Source organism: Podarcis liolepis (assembly GCF_965112155.1).
Source record: "Podarcis liolepis genome assembly, chromosome: 11".
Lineage (NCBI taxonomy): Eukaryota > Metazoa > Chordata > Lepidosauria > Squamata > Lacertidae > Podarcis > Podarcis liolepis.
Window position 1 is genome coordinate 7708896 of NC_139565.1, and position 19144 is coordinate 7728039.

At 43.3% G+C, this 19144-nt stretch overlaps 1 protein-coding gene across 3 annotated transcripts in view; it reads right to left on the reverse strand.

Annotated features, from left to right (window-relative positions):
- Positions 1-19144, reverse strand: part of AUH (AU RNA binding methylglutaconyl-CoA hydratase) — a 38136-nt gene that overhangs the window by 12810 nt on the left and 6182 nt on the right. For 2 of the 3 annotated variants that reach the window (XR_014516951.1, XM_083465023.1), the window contains exons 4-6: positions 18212-18298; positions 7565-7657; positions 5645-5701 (exon numbers count right to left, since the gene is read on the reverse strand). Coding sequence is in view for 2 of the 3 variants with exons in the window: in XM_083465023.1 (XP_083321149.1) it covers positions 5645-5701; positions 7565-7657; positions 18212-18298 (237 nt within the window). In the remaining variant the exon portion in view is untranslated. The remainder of the gene's footprint in view (positions 1-5644; positions 5702-7564; positions 7658-18211; positions 18299-19144) is intronic. The other variant, XM_083465024.1, reaches the window with a different exon arrangement.

Sequence of the window (19144 nt, forward strand, 5' to 3'; positions counted from 1 at the left end):
GGGTGGCTAACATGTGTCCCTCCAGCTGTTGCTGAACAACAATCCTATCACTCCTGAGTATTGGCCATGCTGGCTGCGGCGACAAGTGTTGTAATTCAGCAACAAATGGAAAGCCACTGGTTAACCACTCCCCAGCCACTCTGGTCTAAGGGAAGCCTTACGCTTTTGTGTATGTAGGAAGATACTGGCATCTGGGCACTCAACTCTTTCACAAGTCTGGGCTCCACCATGCTAATTTTCACCAAATACGTATATGAACAGTTTTTAAGCACCTCAAATTATTCTCCATGAAAATAAACCTAAATCTAACCCTGACCAGAAGTTAAGGCACATTAAGGAGAAAAGCACAGTAGGGCATACAACTAAAGACAGCTATTCAAAAATAAATCAAAAGTTAAAGCAGTACAGTGGTACCTCGGGTTACATATGCTTCAGGTTACAGACTCCACCAACCCAGAAATAGGGCTTCAGGTTAAGAACTTTGCTTCAAGATGAGAACAGAAATCGTGCTCCGGCGGCGCGGCAGCAGCAGGAGACCCCATTAGCTAAAGTGGTGCTTTAGGTTAAGAACAGTTTCAGGTTAAGTACGGACCTCTGGAACGAATTAAGTACTTAACCTGAGGTACCATTGTACAGGTTATAATTCAAGTAAAGAGTACAACTAAGAAATTCGTAGCTACGGAATAAACAACATATTGTATTTCTTCTACTCACAGTACCAGTATGTCATAGTTGCGATGCCCCCTAGCCTCAGCACCCAAAGCAGCGGAACCAGTATTGCTGCTCTAAATCCACCTCTGATACGTACCATGCTATTTAATACAATGAGTGGTGAGAAACTCAAGGCAATTCCACAAGGTAGGTTGTGTTTAATACAGGATTTTGTTCAATACAGTGGTGCCTCGCAAGACGAAATTAATCCGTTCCGCGAGTCTCTTCGTCTTGCGGTTTTTTCGTCTTGCGAAGCACGGCTATTAGCGGCTTAGCGGCTATTAACGGCTTAGCGGCTTTAAGAAAAAGGAAACAAACTCGCAAGAACTCGCAAGACGTTTTGTCTTGCAAAGCAAGCCCATAGGGAAATTCGTCTTGCGGAACGACTCAAAAAATGGAAAACTCTTTCGTCTTGCGCGTTTTTCGTCTTGCGAGGCATTCGTCTTGCGAGGTACCACTGTACAGTATTGTGTAATTTATGGCTTTCCAACCACTCTTAATACTGCATCTATACGTTTAAAAAAGCACCAAGAACACTTTCCCAAGATAAATATAGTGAGAGCATAAATCTTATGCACCACTAACAATAATTTTGCTCTAATCAAGCAGCTAGCTGCTTTTTATAAGCTGCCATAAGAATGATTCTTTCATAAGACTCAAATACCCTATGTAGAGTATACAAAGATGGAATATAATCAGCTAACAAGACGACTATTTCCAGACATGTAGCAATGATGGACTGCAATTAGTAACAGGCCAATGGTTAAATTATTTCTAGGGCACTTGGTGTTATGTTCATGAAATAAGAAGTGGCCTTGCTGCCAGTGCATCATTATTTCTATGACTGTGTGTTTTGACCACCAAATAAATCTCATAGTTTGGACCAGCGCCCCAAACCAGTGACCTACTTTCAATGGGGTGGGAAAAGAACGGAAAATCGTCCTATGAAAGTAGATTAGCTGAAAGTCTTCATGTAGCAGAATACTAGCATCCTGTAAGCAGCTGTTGAACCCCCCCCACACACACACACTCCCATTCAAAAGCAGGACTGGCGCATGCCCACTGCTGAAACAGCCATCCAGGGGCAGCAAGTGGCAGCACTGCTGGGTCAGATCCATGAGGGGCCTTTGAAGTTCCTGGGGGCACCAGGCTTGACTGACTAAAGCACACAGATCCCAAGGGGAGTGCTTACTTGCACACACACAAGCTTTCTATTCTGATTTTTCACTTAAAAAAAGCTATTTTATACTATTTTCACATTCCAATACATAGCCTCAAAAATCAATGATTCAAATTTTTACTTTTAGGGACAATAACATGTTTAAAATATTTTTCTATAATCCAATTTTGGAGTCAAACTAAACCCATTTTTTTAAAAAAAGCACAAAAATTGCTTTACTTTATTAAACTGAGAAAAAGTTTTAGAAAAATAATAATTAAGTCCACTGTTCTCAAGACGTCTGTGGGAATAGCATGGTGAATAATATGAACACAGGCATCTGTCCATAATGACAGATCTGCAAACATTAAGGAATAACATGTCATTTAAGAGATGCTGCTGATATAATTCAACCAGAAACAAGTCCGACTAGCTGGTCTTACTTTACTCAAGAAGTTAACATTTACTAGTATACAGATAAGCACACAGCAGTTTGAAAAATGTTTCACTTTACTTTTTACACACAAATGTGTACAAATAAACCCTTATTCAGAGGTCGGGGTTAATCTAACAAAAGCTTCATAATCAGGATGTCACAAATATTACCTTGGCTTGCCAGCAAGCCTCCAAATGTGGTTTCCACCAATTGCTTCCCATCACCCCCACCCCCGCCATCATCTGCCATGTCCATAGGCTTGGGTGGGGTTGGGGCTTGCTTTCATTTGGGAGGTAGAAAAGACTATAAATAGGAACAAATCATTATGTTTCTTACTCCCCCCCCCAAATCTCAGCAAATGCACATTAAGCGCCTGCCTTTCTCCCAAATCCTCCTGCTTGCACAGAGGCTAAATTCTTTCACATTTGGTTTAAGAGTAGTACATGAAGACTTCTGCTGTATCTTACCTACTCTAACCACAGTGCAAGCAAGAGTTTGGAAAAGGAAATACAGTGGTACCCCGCAAGACGAACGCCTCGCAAGACGGAAAACCCGCTAGACGAAAGGGTTTTCCGTTTTGGAGGCGCTTCGCAAAACAAATTTCCCTATGGGCTTGCTTTGCAAGACGACAGCCCATAGGGAAATCTCGGGGACAGCGGGGAAGCGCAGCGCGTCTTCCCCACTGTCCTCGGACCTCCTCCAAAGCCTGGCGGCGGGGCGGGGACACCTCCTCCCGCCGCCGCCGGGCTTTGGAAGGCTCCTCCGAAGCCGGGCGGCGGGGAGGGAACACCTTCTGAAGGCGGGCGGGGGGCGAAAATCTTTGCTCCCCCCTGCCTGCCTGTCCCGGAGGGCTTTTGAAGGCAGGGGGGGGAGCAAAGACTTTCGCCCCTGACCTCTTCTGAAGGCTGGCGGGGGGCAAAAGTCTTTGTCCCCCCTGCCTGCCTTCCCAGGGGCTTTTAAATCGCCCCGGACAGCGGAGAAGTCCTCCGCTGTCCCGGGGCGATTTTAAAATGCCGCCCGCCAGCATTTTAAGATCGCCCGGACAGCGGAGAAGTCCTCCGCTGTCCCGGGGTTTTTTAAAATGCTGGGGGTGGGAAGAAAAGCCCTTGTCCCCCCCCCCCCAGCCTTCAGAAGAGGTCCGGGGACAGACTGTCCCCGGACCTGGTCTGAAGGCGGTTTCCCTAGGAACGCATTAATTGATTTTCAATGCATTCCTATGGGAAACCGTGCATCGCAAGACGAAAAACTCGCAAGACGAAGAGACTTGCGGAACGAATTAATTTCGTCTTGCGAGGCACCACTGTACCGTATTTTTCGCTCTATAAGACGCACCAGACCACAAGACGCACCTAGTTTTTGGAGGAGGAAAACAAGAAAAAAAATATTCTGAATCTCAAAAGCCAGAACAGCAAGAGGGATTGCTGCGCAGTGAAAGCAGCAATCCCTCTTGCTGTTCTGGCTTCTGGGATAGCTGTGCAGCCTGCATTTGCTCCATAAGACGCACACACGTTTCCCCTTACTTTTCAGGAGGGAAAAAGTGAGTCTTATAGAGCAAAAAATACGGTATATACTGCCAGGTGTCCTTCTTGCCAGAAGGCCAGAGGCATTTACAGATTAACAGTCTCTCACTTACAAAGTACAACTCATATCTAAAAGCTTTTCTAGATAGTGTATTTAAAATATTTATATACCACTTTTCTATAAATATATATATACAAAGTGGTTTACAACTTCAGCGTATATTGACCCTAGTTCACACATACCAAGTGACAGATCAAAATACTATGCATTAGATTAGGCTTTGAAAACCAAGATTTTAATATTGTTCTCCAATATTCATATTGTGTCTCTGATGCATCATCTCTAGAAATATTTATCAAGCGAATTAAAAAGAGATTCATTTGAATTAAGTCTTATTTTAACTACTTCTTTAAAAAAAGGATGTACAAACCACAGTTCTCTGTAATTTACAGAAGCAGAACTAATCCACCTGTTTCTATTAAAAATGTGCATACTTAGTTTAATTACTTGGAAACCAGGGTGGCTGTTCAAACATCTGCTTTCTACACTATTAACAATTTCCCTGGAGGCTATTTATTTAAAAAGAAACATAAAATAATTATTACCTAATATTTTAAATTCAAACAAAACCAAATATTCAGCAGACTGGCAAAGCTGAGAAACAACATTTTATTGCAAAAATAAGCCCTTATATAAATCTCAGATTCTGATGCCTGAATCTACAGTTAGTTGGATCTTGCACAGAAATATGCAAACTTCAATTTGATAATACAGATTTTTGTTATTATCTGAAAATGAAAAATTAAGATCTCAAACTCTTCATCGGTCAGGTTGATAAATGTAAAATGCTACACACTTCAGTTGTAGTAGGGAGAAGAGAAATGTTTCCAAATTTTTCTACATACATATATATATATACACACACACACACACACAACAGAAGCACGCTCTCTCTCTCTCTCTCTTACATTTAGCCAATAAAACTAAACAGGATTATAACTGACTTAATGCTTCTTCAAACTGTAGTAAGATGACAATAGTCAGTGATTCTATAAAGCAGCTGGTACCACACCTTTAATATTGACAACAACTAGCCACCAGTAATGGACATCTATGCAGCCAAAGGGAATAATAATCAGAAAAACACAGAACCCTGATAAGTGCTTACATGCCCAGGATTCCACTGATCATCTCTCTCTAGTGAATTTCCATTCTTCACTTCAAAAACTAGTTCTCCTTCCCCCTAAAACTGATTTAAATATAAAGAATTTTCATCTACAACATCTTATGGGAGCAGGTGGCGCTGTGGTCTAAACCCCTGAGCCTCTGGGGCTTGCTAATTGGAAGGTTGGCGGTTCGAATCCAAGCAACAGGGATGTTAAAAAAATGTGTGATGAAAACTTAACCTATCCTGGGGCCGAACAGCACGTCCTAAGCATCACTCTCTGGAAATGACCATCTGAGTAGGACCCGGACCACCACAAAGCAGTGCCACCCAGCCCTAACTCAGGCAGCTGCTCCAGAAATATACCCTGGTTGTATCAAAAGCTGCTGAGAGGCAGAGGGAAATTAACAGGGACACATATTCCCTGTCTTTCTCCTAACATAGGTCATCCTATGAGGCGACCAGTTAGTTTCTGTGTAAAATATAAGCTGATTCTAAAACCTTGCTTAAACACCCCAGAGATAGTTTCGATGTGTTTCAAAGGATATTAAAAGAAATACATTTTAATTTTTAAAAGGTTTAATTTACCAACAAAACCAAAGACACATCTAACAACCGAAGCTTATTATATTACTATGAGAAGATTTCATACCTGCACCAGGAATAATAGCTAACTTCGTTTCAACAAGACCCATTTTTGCAGAAGTAGCTTAAAACAAACAAACAAATAAACAGACCAATGTTAGTTCTTATAAAATTTGCATGTGGCTTTAGAAAAAAGAAGCCTATATGAAATAAGCGGTTGATGCACTGAATCTGCTTTTTTTAAAAAAAAGTATTTAAAGAAGCATTTGTATATTTTTATGTATAAAAAATTACAGCGAAGGCACCTGCCTGATATCAATAGGCAGGAACTTCCTAATATGCATACATTACACCACGCTGAATAAATATGCTTGTAAGTTGGAACCGTCATGTGAAATACACCTTTTCTTTTCTTTTTAAACATCAGTGATGTTTCTGTGTGAAAGATGGAGGGCTGCAGAACCAACAGACAGGGTGTATTTTGTTCATTAGTCCAGGCTTCTTCAATACAATAACACAGAAAGAGTGCAATCCCATATATACGTACAACTACTCAGGATTGTTTGGACTAGAGGACAATATGTATAGCGAGCTAGAAGGCAGATCTGCTTGACAAGTGAACCAAGTGAAACACATATGACATGGGCAGGATGCAGAAGACTAGCTAACAGGACAGTAATAATCTCCATCATAAGAGAGAAGCATGGTTATGTATTTTGTATCCCATTCAGGATCTGTTAAGAGAAGAGTGTTTGCCATAATCTTTTGGCAGCCAGTGTGACATGTTAAAAGTAGGTTAACTTTAAATCCCCACCCAGCTGTAATGATGACTAGGTAGCCTTGAGCAACACATTGCTTCTCAACCTAATCTACTTTCACATTATAGTTGTGAGAAGCGGAGGGGAAGAAATCTCTTTAATAAATAAAAGTGTGTGTGAATAAAATGGGACAATCCCACTTATTTTGTGCTCCTTGAAGGAAGAGTCCAGGGATCCAGATGTGATTCTGGCAATTCTATTATTCTTGAATAGTATAAAGGGGCAGGATCAGTGATTATATTTTAAAAAGTCAAGGGATACGCCTTAATGATTATATTTGTAGTCTTCCCTAATCTGCAAGTTTAGAGCAGTTTATAGAACTGTCTAAGAACCAAGTATCTCTAATTGTTATTAAAGGACTTACAATCAGCTAATTATAAAAGGAAACAAAAGAAGGCAAAATAATGAAAGGAGTACAGGTAACTCACAACTTACACTTATTTAACATATGCACTTGCAGTTTTATGTGCGTTGCCAAAAAAGTATATATATTTTAATGATGAAAAAATGGTATGCCAGGGGGATGAATAAAGGGACCATTTTAAGCTGGTGAAGCAGGAACAGCTGGCAATGTTGGTGCTGTTTTCAGTGTTCTTTCTCCTCTCAAGAATTACAGGGAAACACTAAGAGCACTTTCAGCTTAATCTTGTGAATGCCTACTCAGAAACAAGCCCCAAGTAGTTCAATGGAACTTATTCCATGTACAGGACTGCAGTCTCATTGAATTTCCCCCAACAACTAAGTAATACGTGGCAATTCAGGTAGACAACTGCCTGGGAAAGGCTTTCCAGCCAGCATCTTATGCTGAAATGCTATAAACTCTTATATGGGAATTAGTCCAATTCAGTGGGACTTATTCCCATATAGACATATACAGGATTGCATCATTAAGCCTGCCCCCTTATCCTCTAACTAGCTTGTTACCTACAGTGCCAAAGTTACCAACCACAGTGAGCTTATCTACTCCAGATGCTCTCCAAAGAGTAAGAACCTAATCAAAGTGCAACCTTTACCAAAGCGAGAGAAAAACACTAAGCTTAAGAACTGTGTCATCTTAATGTTCAAAATTACATAAAATTCAGTATTGAAAAAACAAGCTCTCCTTGGTAACAATTAAACAAACCTCCTACAATATTGAGTGTTTACTGTAAAAAAAGAGAAAGCCTTACCTGCCACTCTTATGTCACAGGCTAAAGCTAATTCTAGGCCGCCACCTAATGCAATGCCATCTATTGCAGCAATAGTTGGTACTGGAAGGTTAGCTGAAAGGTAAAACAACAATTAACAAAACAAAGATATGGAATTATTTGCATAATGCACTTCATTCATCCCCCAAGGCAATTTTTTTGTAACACAAAGTTGATTCAGTGAAAAAATGTTTCTGTAGGCAAATTATGCAGCCTGTTTTTTCTATACAGTATCTCAATTGTAATCTAAACTCTGACCACAAAGACATTCAGAATGCTAACAGCAACGCAACACTGAATGGTAGGATGATTTCAGACTTCAAGGTAAGTGAACGTGCAGTATTCAGTTGACTCTGCTTTTCACCATAATAAGCAACAGCTGCAACTACAGAAGGATGATCAGTTTGTTTCCAGTCTGTGTCAGTTTCGCACATGTTCATTCATAAGTTCATCGCATCCCATTTCAGCATCAAACTGCCTTTGTTTAAAAACTACACAAAATTTGCATTATTTCATGATACACATCTTGATACTTTTTAAAGAAAAGAACTGTATCATAAAGTTTGGAGATATGTAAAAACCAAAGGAAAAAAATGTTCCAATCTGCCATATATCCAGGAAGAGTAAATCATGTCACCTCACTTCAAAATCCAGAACAAATAAAATCCTTGAGCATTCCTATGAAACAGTTGCTGGATCTGTTAATACACTGGTGAGGATGTAACTGAGAAGTTGCCTACTTGTAACATAGGAGAGGCTACATAGCCAAATCCCAAGGTTTGCAAAAATAGTTTGTTAATAATGGTCTCTTAATAATCGAAGCCAGCTGTGATGGGATGATGAGCTGCTTGTGCGTAAAATGCAAGTCCCTCAGAGTTTGATCAGGTTTTCAAACCTCTGCCTGTGACGGAGCCCCTCCGGCATGGCTGCGTCAATCGCTAGTAGAATCCGAAAGTGGTTGTTTTCGGAAACGTTTCCAACATAAGAGCTCTTTCACGGAAACACGTCTTCTGGACTCTCTGCGTGACAGTTTCCGGCGAGGAGTGGGTGTCCCTATAGGAGGTCCTGAAACCTCTCCACTGTTTTCGCTGGAAACGTCTCTGAGCCATCCCTCCGACTCACTTTCCCTGGAAGTTCCTGCTCGCCCCCTACTGGTTCCCTCTTCAGCTGCTACGTCTCTTTCAACCTCAGGGAGCCTTTGCACCTCCTGTCCTTCCGATGGCAGTTCCCTGACATCCACCTCCCCTCCAGGGCCCCCTTCACCCCCTCCCGTCTCCTCCCCTCCGGGCTGGGAGGAAGTAAAACCCCTGAAAGAACCTTCATCATCGTCCGAAGTTTCGAACACTTCCCTCCACCTGCTACTGTCCCTCGTCTCTCGATACTCCTCGTCATCGGAGTCTATTCCCTCTTCCAAATCCGACTCCGCGAATCCTTCCATTTCCTGTTCCTCGTCGGTGGTGCCAAAGTACTCCCTCCTAAACCTTTCTACCGGCTGTGGTTTCCTAGGGAATCTTCGGTGGAACGTTTCTGTTAAAACCTCGTCATTGACCTCCCCTGCAGTCACCCAGGTGTTTTCCGACTCCGGTTCCCCTTCCCACGCCACCAAATACTCTACCTGATTTCCCTTCCACCTGGAATAGAGAATTTCCGCTACATGGTTGCTGCGTTCCCTTTCTTCCAAGGCTGGCCCCCTGGCGTGCTCCCCTGCACGCCCCCCCCTGTATGGTGACAGTAACGACCTGTGGAACACTGGGTGCAATTTCATGTGGTTGGGTAACCGGAGTTTGAAAGCCACTGGGTTGACCTGCTGAATGACCTCGAAGGGTCCCAATCTTTTGGGCCTCAATTTCTTACAGCCCCCTTTGAACGGCAACCCTTGGGTTGACAGCCACACCTGATCGCCCACCCTTATGGTTTCACCTTCCCTCCTGTTCTTGTCTGCCTGCTTCTTATATTGTGCCTTGGCCCTTTCTAAGTTGAGCTGGAGCTGCTGATGGATCGCTTCCATCTCTTCTACAAAATGCTCGGCCGCTGGGACGCTCCATCTCTCCCCTCCCTCCCCTGGAAAAGCCCTGGGGTGACACCCGTAATTAGCCAAAAAGGGGCTCATCCCTGTGGACACATTCTCCGCATTATTGTAGGCAAATTCTGCCAGCGCCAACTTTTCGGCCCAATCGTTCTCTCTGTCATTGACATAACACCTCAGATATTGTTGGAGTATGCCATTTGCTCTTTCCGCCTGCCCGTTGGTTTCTGGGTGCCGGGCAGTCGAAAAATTGACTTCCACATGCAGCAAGCTCATGAGCTTCCTCCAGAACCTGGAAGTAAATTGTTTGCCGCGGTCTGAGATCACCCTCAAGGGGGCGCCGTGCAACCTAAAGATGTGTTCTACAAACAACTTCGCTGTTTCTTCCGCTGTGACTGCATGTGAGCATGCCACAAAGTGGCACATCTTAGTTAACAGGTCTACTACTACCATGATGGCTGTTTTCCCCTTGGATTTCGGCAGATCCGTCATAAAATCTATTGATACCGCTTCCCAAGGCCGTTCTGGTGTGGGTAATGGTTCTAATAACCCTGCCGGTGCCCTTCTTTCCCCTTTGGCTCGCTGACATTGGTCACACCCTCTTACATACTCCTTTACATCTTCCCTCACCTTGGGCCACCAAAATTCCCGGGTCACCAACCACATGGTCTTGTGTTGCCCAAAATGTCCCGCCGTGGGGCTATCGTGCAACTGCTTGAGTATTCTTCCCCTCAATTCACCTTCGGGTATATACAGTGCCCCTTTGTAATACAATGCCCCATTTCTTTCCTCAAAACCTCCGGGGCTCTCGCCCTCCCCCCTGAGACCTCTGAGCTTATCCTGGGCATATTCATCATTTTCCGTTTCCTGTACCAGTTCACGTTGCCCCACCATCACCGCCCCACACACCCAGCGGTCCTCAGGGATGACATGTCTCTCTTCGATTGCCCCCTCCCCCTCCAAATACTCTGGTTTGCGTGAGAGGGCATCCGCCCTGACGTTTTCTGGGCCTGGCACATAACAAATTTCAAAGTGGAATTTGGAAAATTCCTGGGCCCATCTGACTTGTCGTTGGTTGAGTACTCGAGCTGTTCTCCAATACTCTAAATTCTTGTGGTCGGTGCACACTTGCACCTTGTGTTGTGCCCCAATCAATAAATGTCTCCACCTCCGGAACGCTTCGTGGATGGCGAGTAGTTCCCTGTCATACACCGTGTAGTTCCTCTCGGATTTATTCAGCTTCCTCGAGAAGAAGGCACAAGGTCTCCACTCCAACGTACTCCTCCCGGGTTGAAGAAGTACTGCTCCGATAGCCCGGTCGGACGCATCGGTTTCCACTCTCATGGGTTTTCGTAAGTCCACATGCAGAAGTTGTTCTTCCGAGGCGAAAGCCCTTTTTAGTTCTTCAAATGCTCGCTCCGCCTCCGCCGTCCAAACAAATTTCTTCTTGCTGCTGAGGCAGTCGGTGATGGGCGCCGTCAAATGTGCAAAGTTCTTGATGAACTTCCTATAAAAGTTCCCAAACCCCAGGAATCTTTGCACATCCTTCTTGGTCTTCGGTGTCTTCCATTCCAGTACCGCTTGGACCTTGCCTGGGTCCATGGCCAATCCCTTGTCTGACAAGCGGTACCCCAGGAATTCCACCTCCTTGGTATGAAACTGGCACTTCTCCAGTTTCACCCACAGCTGGTTGGCTTGCAGCTTGCCCAACACTTCTCGAACGTCCTTCACGTGCTGCTCCTCATCCTCCGAATACACCAACACGTCGTCTAAAAAGGCCACACAATTCTTGTAGAGCAAAGGTCCCAGGACGTGGTTCATAAAAGCTTGAAAGCACGCCGAGCCTGCTTGTAGACCGAAGGGCATAACGAGGTATTCAAAGGCCCCCAAAGGGGTGAACATGGTGGTCTTCCATTCATCCCCCTTCCTTATGCGTATCAGATTGTACGCCCCCCGCAGGTCCAGCTTTGTAAAAATTTTCCCCTTCCTCACCCGGGTCAAAAGGTCATCAATTCGGGGCATCGGAAAAGCCAGGGGTTCCGACACGGCATTGAGGGCCCTAAAGTCCACAACCAATCTCGGCTTATCGGTGTTTTTTTTGTCCACAAAAAACACTGGGCTGCCCCCCACCGCTCGTGACTCTCTGATGAAACCTCGCTTCAGGTTCTTGTCAATGAACTCCCTCAACTCCTGCATCTCCCTGTCAGACATGGCGTACAGCTTGCCCACTGGGAGTTGAGCCCCAGGGAGTAGGTTGATTTGACAGTCAAAGGGTCTATGCGGCGGCAGCTTGTCTGCTTCCCTTTCGCTGAATACGTTGCTCAGATCTGCGTATTGTGGGGGCACTTTCCCTTTATCCATTACTTCCATCCCGGCTAGGGTGACGCCAGCTCCTCCCGGAACCTTCCCCTGCTTGCAGTGTTCTAGGCAATACGCTGACCCAAATGAGACCACCCTCTGATGCCAGCCCACTAGCGGGTCATGTAGCGCCAGCCAGCTCATCCCCAAAATGATGGGCGCTCCTCCCAAGGTGGCCACATTAAATGCTATTGGTTCAGTGTGCCTTGCCACCCTCATTATCATTGGGACAGTCTGTTGGCTAACTTCTCCTCCCAACAGCTCTCTGCCGTCAATCGTGGTCACCTGTAAGGGGTTACTTAAAGGGATGGTCTGTATCTGGTGCTCAGCTGCAAACTCCTTACTCATAAAATTACAGGAGCTGCCTGAATCCAAAAGCGCCTTGACCTGTAGTGGGTGTCCATTTTGCAGCTCTAGTGACACTTCTATCACTAAAGCAGGTCTGGGTGGTTCTGGCGTGGGCACTTTCACTGCTCTTTGGCCTGGCTGCTGTGCCCCAACGGTGGCAGCCAGGCGTTGGCTTTTACTTGCTCCTTGCTTTCTTCCTCCCTCTCCCCAACAGCTCCTGCCATCCCTTGCCATTCCTTTCTTTGTGGGCAGACTCTGGCAAAGTGCCCTGGCTGTTGGCAGAGATAACATTTCTTGGCGCTCTTTCCCTCCTTCTTCCGCCCTTCACTGGGATTTGAAACTGCGCGCGCCCGCGCTGTTCCAACTTCCATCGGCTCCGCCGGCGGGAAAGGTGGCTCTGGAATGTCTGGAATGCGCAGTTCCCTCCAACGTTCTCCTTTCCCTTCCCGCCTTTCCAAAGCCCTCGCTTCCTGGCGCGCTCCTATGGCCAGCGCTGATTTGGTCAGCTGATCCATAGACTCGGCCCTTGGCCCCCGGGACAATTCATCTTTAACGGCCGAAGAAAGCCCCTCTTCGAAAAGCATCTGGATGGGTTCCGCCGATAGGTCCCACCCCAATTTGTGAATCAACATAGTAAACTCAGTCCAGTACTCACGGACAGATCGACTCCCCTGTTTGCAAGCCATTAACTGCCTTCGCACCACTCCCTGCTCAATGTCGCTGGAAAACATCAGGTCCATGGCACGAAAAAACTTCCTCGTGTCCTTTAGGATCTCATTATTCACTGCCATCAGGGGTCGAACCCAATCCTTCGCCCCCCCTTCGAGATGGCCAATTACAAAAGCCACTCGCGATTCCTCGTCGGGGAAGTCATCATACTGCAGGTTGAGAGCGTATTGCATCTCAGTTCTAAAGGCATGATAGTTTCTGGGATCCCCCCCGAATTTCTGCACCAATCCTGGCACCTTTCTGGCGATCGAGGTGGTTTTCTCCTTTCCCTTTTCTGCATCCTGAGCCCTCCTCTCCTCAAGCCTCGCCGTTTGCATGGCAAGCTGGATCTCCAACGCCCTGTACCTTTCTTCCAGGCTTGGACCTCCTCCAGCTGCTCCTGCTCCTCCGGTTCCGGCTGGGTCGCTCATGATGCCGCTGCTTGCACAAGCTGGCTTTCAGGGACTTTCGGATTGCTGTGATGGGATGATGAGCTGCTTGTGCGTAAAATGCAAGTCCCTCAGAGTTTGATCAGGTTTTCAAACCTCTGCCTGTGACGGAGCCCCTCCGGCATGGCTGCGTCAATCGCTAGTAGAATCCGAAAGTGGTTGTTTTCGGAAACGTTTCCAACATAAGAGCTCTTTCACGGAAACACGTCTTCTGGACTCTCTGCGTGACAGTTTCCGGCGAGGAGTGGGTGTCCCTATAGGAGGTCCTGAAACCTCTCCACTGTTTTCGCTGGAAACGTCTCTGAGCCATCCCTCCGACTCACTTTCCCTGGAAGTTCCTGCTCGCCCCCTACTGGTTCCCTCTTCAGCTGCTACGTCTCTTTCAACCTCAGGGAGCCTTTGCACCTCCTGTCCTTCCGATGGCAGTTCCCTGACACCAGCTACTATTGATTTTATATTGTTACTGGAAAAACCATGACTTTGAGCTGAAAAGAATAACTTCCTTTGCGATTTAATTTCACAAAAACTTGGCTTTGCTCCTTTAGGTGGGGAAGATGACAAAACTTAGCTTGTTCAGTAAACTTACAATACATAATAATTTATTTTAAAAAGATAAATGAAATTTTATTTTAAATTAGAAGCAGCAGTAAATCAAAGTCGTGTCTGGAAAACAGCCCAATGTTCCATAACAGATTTCAATCTGTTAAGTATTTTACAGTGTTACTCCTCATTGATAGAAATATTTCACAAAAAGTAGTATATTCGCAATCCAATACTACTAACCTTATTTTTTAAGTTAGACACACACACACACACACACACACACACACACACAGACTATTAACAAAGGAATGTTTCTACAGTCACAGCTAGCTGCCTTTACACCTTCAACCACATCCTGTGTATCAGCAGGAGAGGTTAAAACTGAGCCAAATAATCAGGAAATTGAAATCTCAAACTGACACTATAGCAAATTTTGCCCTCTGGTTGGGCACAATCATTTAGAGCAGTGATGTCCAAACTTGGCCCTCCAGCTGTTTTGGGACTACAACTCCCATCATCCCTTCATGCGAGCGGCAGAGGTGGTGGCGGAGGGACCAGCGGCCCAAAAGGAGCCCTTTCGGGCTGCTCCTTCCTCCTCCACCTTTGCTGCTGTCGGTGGCAGTGGAACAAGCAGCCCAAAAACAGCCCTTTTGGGCTGCTTGTTCTTCCTCCGCTGCTGCTGCTGCCACCACCAGGTTTGTGGTGTGGTGAACTGGCTTATACTCAAGTCAATAGCTTTTTCCAGTTTTTTGTGCTAAAATTAGGTGCCTTGGTTTATATTCGGGTTAGCTTACACTCGTGTATATATGGTAATCTCCAGTATGTCCTTCTGTGTCCTTCCTATAGAGTTTATATCAAGAGATAAGTGTGTCCCACAGGTTTTCTCTATTTCACCAGTTTTCCATTAAACCCACTACATTAATGCCATTCTCTAAGACCAAGCATTTGCCTTGGCAGCTTCTAGAATTTTGATCTGTGCTGCTTTGGCCCGCTTGAATTGCTGTCCTGTGTCCCTGCACTTACAATGCCTAGTTCTCCACCATCCCCATTTATTTTTCATCATTTTTAACATCCCTAATATTTTAAGGTGTCAATAATTTTCCTTTAAAACCCACATCAAAGTTGATCATGGGTGCTGTTTTGACTTATTTATACTAACTGCGGGACTGATCTGAAGAATTATTTTTCCAGAGGTTCAAATAAGCAATGTTTCCTCACTGTATTTTGTAAACAGAATGATCTATTAATGTTCCGTTTTACCAAGTACTTTTAACATTAAGTGCAGACCTGCATCAGTAATGGAAATCTCACTGCAGAAAATGAAAGTGGACAATTAGTCTTGGTGTTCCTGTGCGGCAAAGAACGCATCTCTAATTTTAGAGTAAAAAGCAATACCAAAAATAGCAGGCTTTGATGTTTTCCCCCAGTCTCAGTGTCCAGGATCTATAGTTTCCAGCTTAGTACAAAATGCTTATTTTTATAGCAAAGTGATGTTTAGCAAAACACCAGTACTTTAACAAGAAATAAAATCAGTAGCAATGCAGGGAAAACACAACACAGCAAACAATTGTAAGATATTGATTGTTGGAAAATGCTTGGATCTTATGTATTCAAAGGCTGCATTCTGACAATCATATATTGACTTAACAAGCCTAGGTATGAATTAGCCTTCTTGCTATACACACAGCCCATTCTCCTTTCACACAAGTGAGTAGAACAAGCCAAGATGTTTTCTGGAGTTTTCCATTTTGTCTGAATTAGAAAACAATGTTAACAGCTTCAGATCAAGAATAGTAAATGATAGCTTGAAGTTGGCTTAATGTTCTGGTTTGTTCCAAAACAGGAAAGTATAGTTTATTGCTTGCTTGCTCCTCTATCAAGCAAAGAAGTTTACAGCCAAAAGCCTCGCTCCTATCTCCAGTTATTAAGCAGACATGGTTATCCAAACTCACCCAGTAACTTCCATCATTTATGAACAGTAGAATAGTGAATGCAGACTCAATTTTTTTAAAAAAGACATACGAAATCTAACAGCTTACTTTTAATAGCAATTAAACAACAAATACACAATCTAGAGAAGTGATGCATGGACAAGAATCAACTCTGTTGGAGAAAATACATCGTAAAAAGACAACATCTTACTGCAACATTTGAAGTATCTTTCCAACAGGAGTGGTATAATTTAGAGTACTAGTGACTAACAATTCTTCATCAAAACCCAAGCTTGTTAGTATACTTTTTAGTACAGTTTAAGGCATAAAGTATTATTATTATTAATTATTATTATTATTATTAAAATTTATATACCACCCTATAGCTGCAGTTCTCAGGGATGTTCACAATATAAAATTACAATATAAAAAGACAAAATACATAATCAAAAATAAACAGAAACTGCAAAAGAACCCCCCCAAAATACATAAAAACTATTTTTAAAAAAATAATAATTAAAAAACACAATTAAAAAGCAGTTTAAAAGAATGTATACTGTTACCAAGGTTTTCTGGTTTGCTGTCATTTTAAATACACTCCTTAACACCTCATCTTTTAAGCCTTGCTTTGTAAGCAACTGCAAAGCAAGTACTTATGCAGCAGAACAGAGGAAGTGAACAGTGAACTAGCTATCAAACAGGAGGTGAATTTACCTTTGTTACCTATGGGGCTGTAAGAACTCCAGAAATATGCTAATATATCTACACACAGTCAGCATAAGTATACGCTTTTGTATGGTCACAGAATAGTCCTGGTGAGAATACTGACAAGAAAGTATTGTCTCTTCAAGTAAGATAATCGCCAGTCAGTAGAATTAGTAAAGCTTTGTGACTACATCCAGAGTTTGCACACGAAACCCTGAAAGAAAGCCTAGGATGCTGACCCAGGATCTCTCTTCAGTTTTAAAAATGGAACCTGCCTATACTTTTCTACTATGACCTAATTATCTTTTGGTGGGAAACTCAAGAGTATCACAGATTATATTCTATTCCTTTGTCTCAGTCAGCCTTCCTTTTCTACCTACTCTATTTCATTCCCTTGTTTGTCCTCTGTATCTGTTATTTTCTCTGGTTTAGTTAGAAACCTAAAGGCAAGACATGGCCTTGTGTTTCCCTTTCAAGCCACATCTCCTTTTCAGCATTTAGAAATTAAACTGTAGTTTTGCAGGACACAACTTGCCTGTATAGCTCTCATCTGAATGTCTACTGACTTTGCATATGTGCCTCCTAATTCTCAATTGCTGTTACTTCAGGTGAAGTACCAAATTACATTATAAACTGGATCCTTTGTTTATTCTCTTAACCTTCTGTCCTACACCTCCCTGTGGCCCAAACACAGAATCATTTACATTTCGAATTTGCCCCTTAGCATCTAGCTCTCCCTCATCTAATGCCAGATTCTTAGCACTTTCCTTTCTCCTTATATGACAACAGTAGTTTTTCCTCTGTGTTTATATGCCTTCTTTCTTTTCTGCCTAACTAAACTTATAAGCTGTTCTTTCAGGCACCATCTTGTGTGTGGCTCTCGTCTGTATTTGTACTCACTTTGAATGTACTCACTGCTACATGCATATAGAGCAACCTCCCTATTACACACTGTAACTCTGGGTGCAAGATCTGAGGAAAAGCACTTCTAGAGGTGACATATGCATACGTACATGCAAGTGTGTGCGTGTGATTGGGCACATGTTAACAACACAACCTGTGAATGTGGGCATTCTATTTAGCATCTTACCCCAAAGAGCTAGAAGTCTTATTTCAGAAAAATACCTTATTACAGAAGTGCAAGAGATTCTGGAGCAATGGTTTCCCCAATACTGGACAATATTAGAACTTATCCAGATAGTGATGCATTCTCAATTGCTATTATTTCAAGAAGGTGAAATATTGAATTAGTTTTATACATTTCTTAATGTTTTAGAACTGTACACTCATAAAATAGGATTTAAAAGAAAAAAAGGTAGCATTTAATAATACATTAGTGGTGGTTTTATTAAGGTATACACTTTGAAGGAGTTTTGGGAGTCTGGGTTATTCCTAAAAGGAAAGACATCAAAGCTTTATGCATAAACCATTAACTCTCATATTATGATTTCATAATATCTGGACAGAGCATTTCATATAGCATAAAACCTTCAAACCCTGAGACTCGAAACAAACGATTAATAATATACTGTTATCTATGATCAATGAGATTTTCACTTACCCATTTCATTAATAGTTGCCCTTGCTTTTGAGACAAAAGAGCTTACTTCACTAGAGTGCATTTTGGCTCTTTCTTTAAGGTCAGCACCTGCAAAGGACATTGTCTGGTTACAGGCATATTCAGGTTTTATAGCAGCTCAAAGAAACCATAAATGGCATCATTTATACTTTCAGGAAAAGCAACTTGAGCATTTGCAGGAAAACCTACGTGTATGATTAGCTCCTGACAAGATCAGGGGGTCTTGACTCACCTCTTTATCAAACAGTGCATATTATGCATGAAAATATTTATATAAATAATTTACTGAGAACTTAACATACTTTAGGCACAGAGAGATAAAAGAAAGGAACTGATCTGACACACAAAGGCCTGGTACAGGCATAATAACCCCAATCCCCAAAACATGGCTAGGATTTTGAAAACACCTTGAGGTCTCCTTCTGCCAATCACACAACTCTCACAAGTCAAGTCACTCCTTCCTACGCTTTTGGGAGGTGATCATAATGCAGTGTGGCACCTGAACTAACACTAACCCAGATTAGCATCAAACCAATGAAGTTTGCAAGCAAGGAGATCGGGAAAGCTGTCAATGCTGGATCAAGAAAAAGAGATGCACTCCTGATCATTTAGAGAAGGCCTAAACAAAACTATCTACATGTAACACAATGACAAGGGATGCAAAACAATACCACACTGGCACTCAGCAAGTACAGTGGTGCCTCGCAAGACGAAAATAATCCGTTCCGCGAGTCTCTTCGTCTAGCGGTTTTTTCGTCTTGCGAAGCAACCCTATTCGCGGCTTAGCGGCTATTAAAGGCTTAGCGGCTAATAGGCTATTAGTGGCTTAGCGGCTTAGAAAAGGGGGGGGGGAGCGGGGAAAAATCGGAACACTCGCAAGACATTTTTGTCTTGCGAAGCAAGCCCATAGGAAAA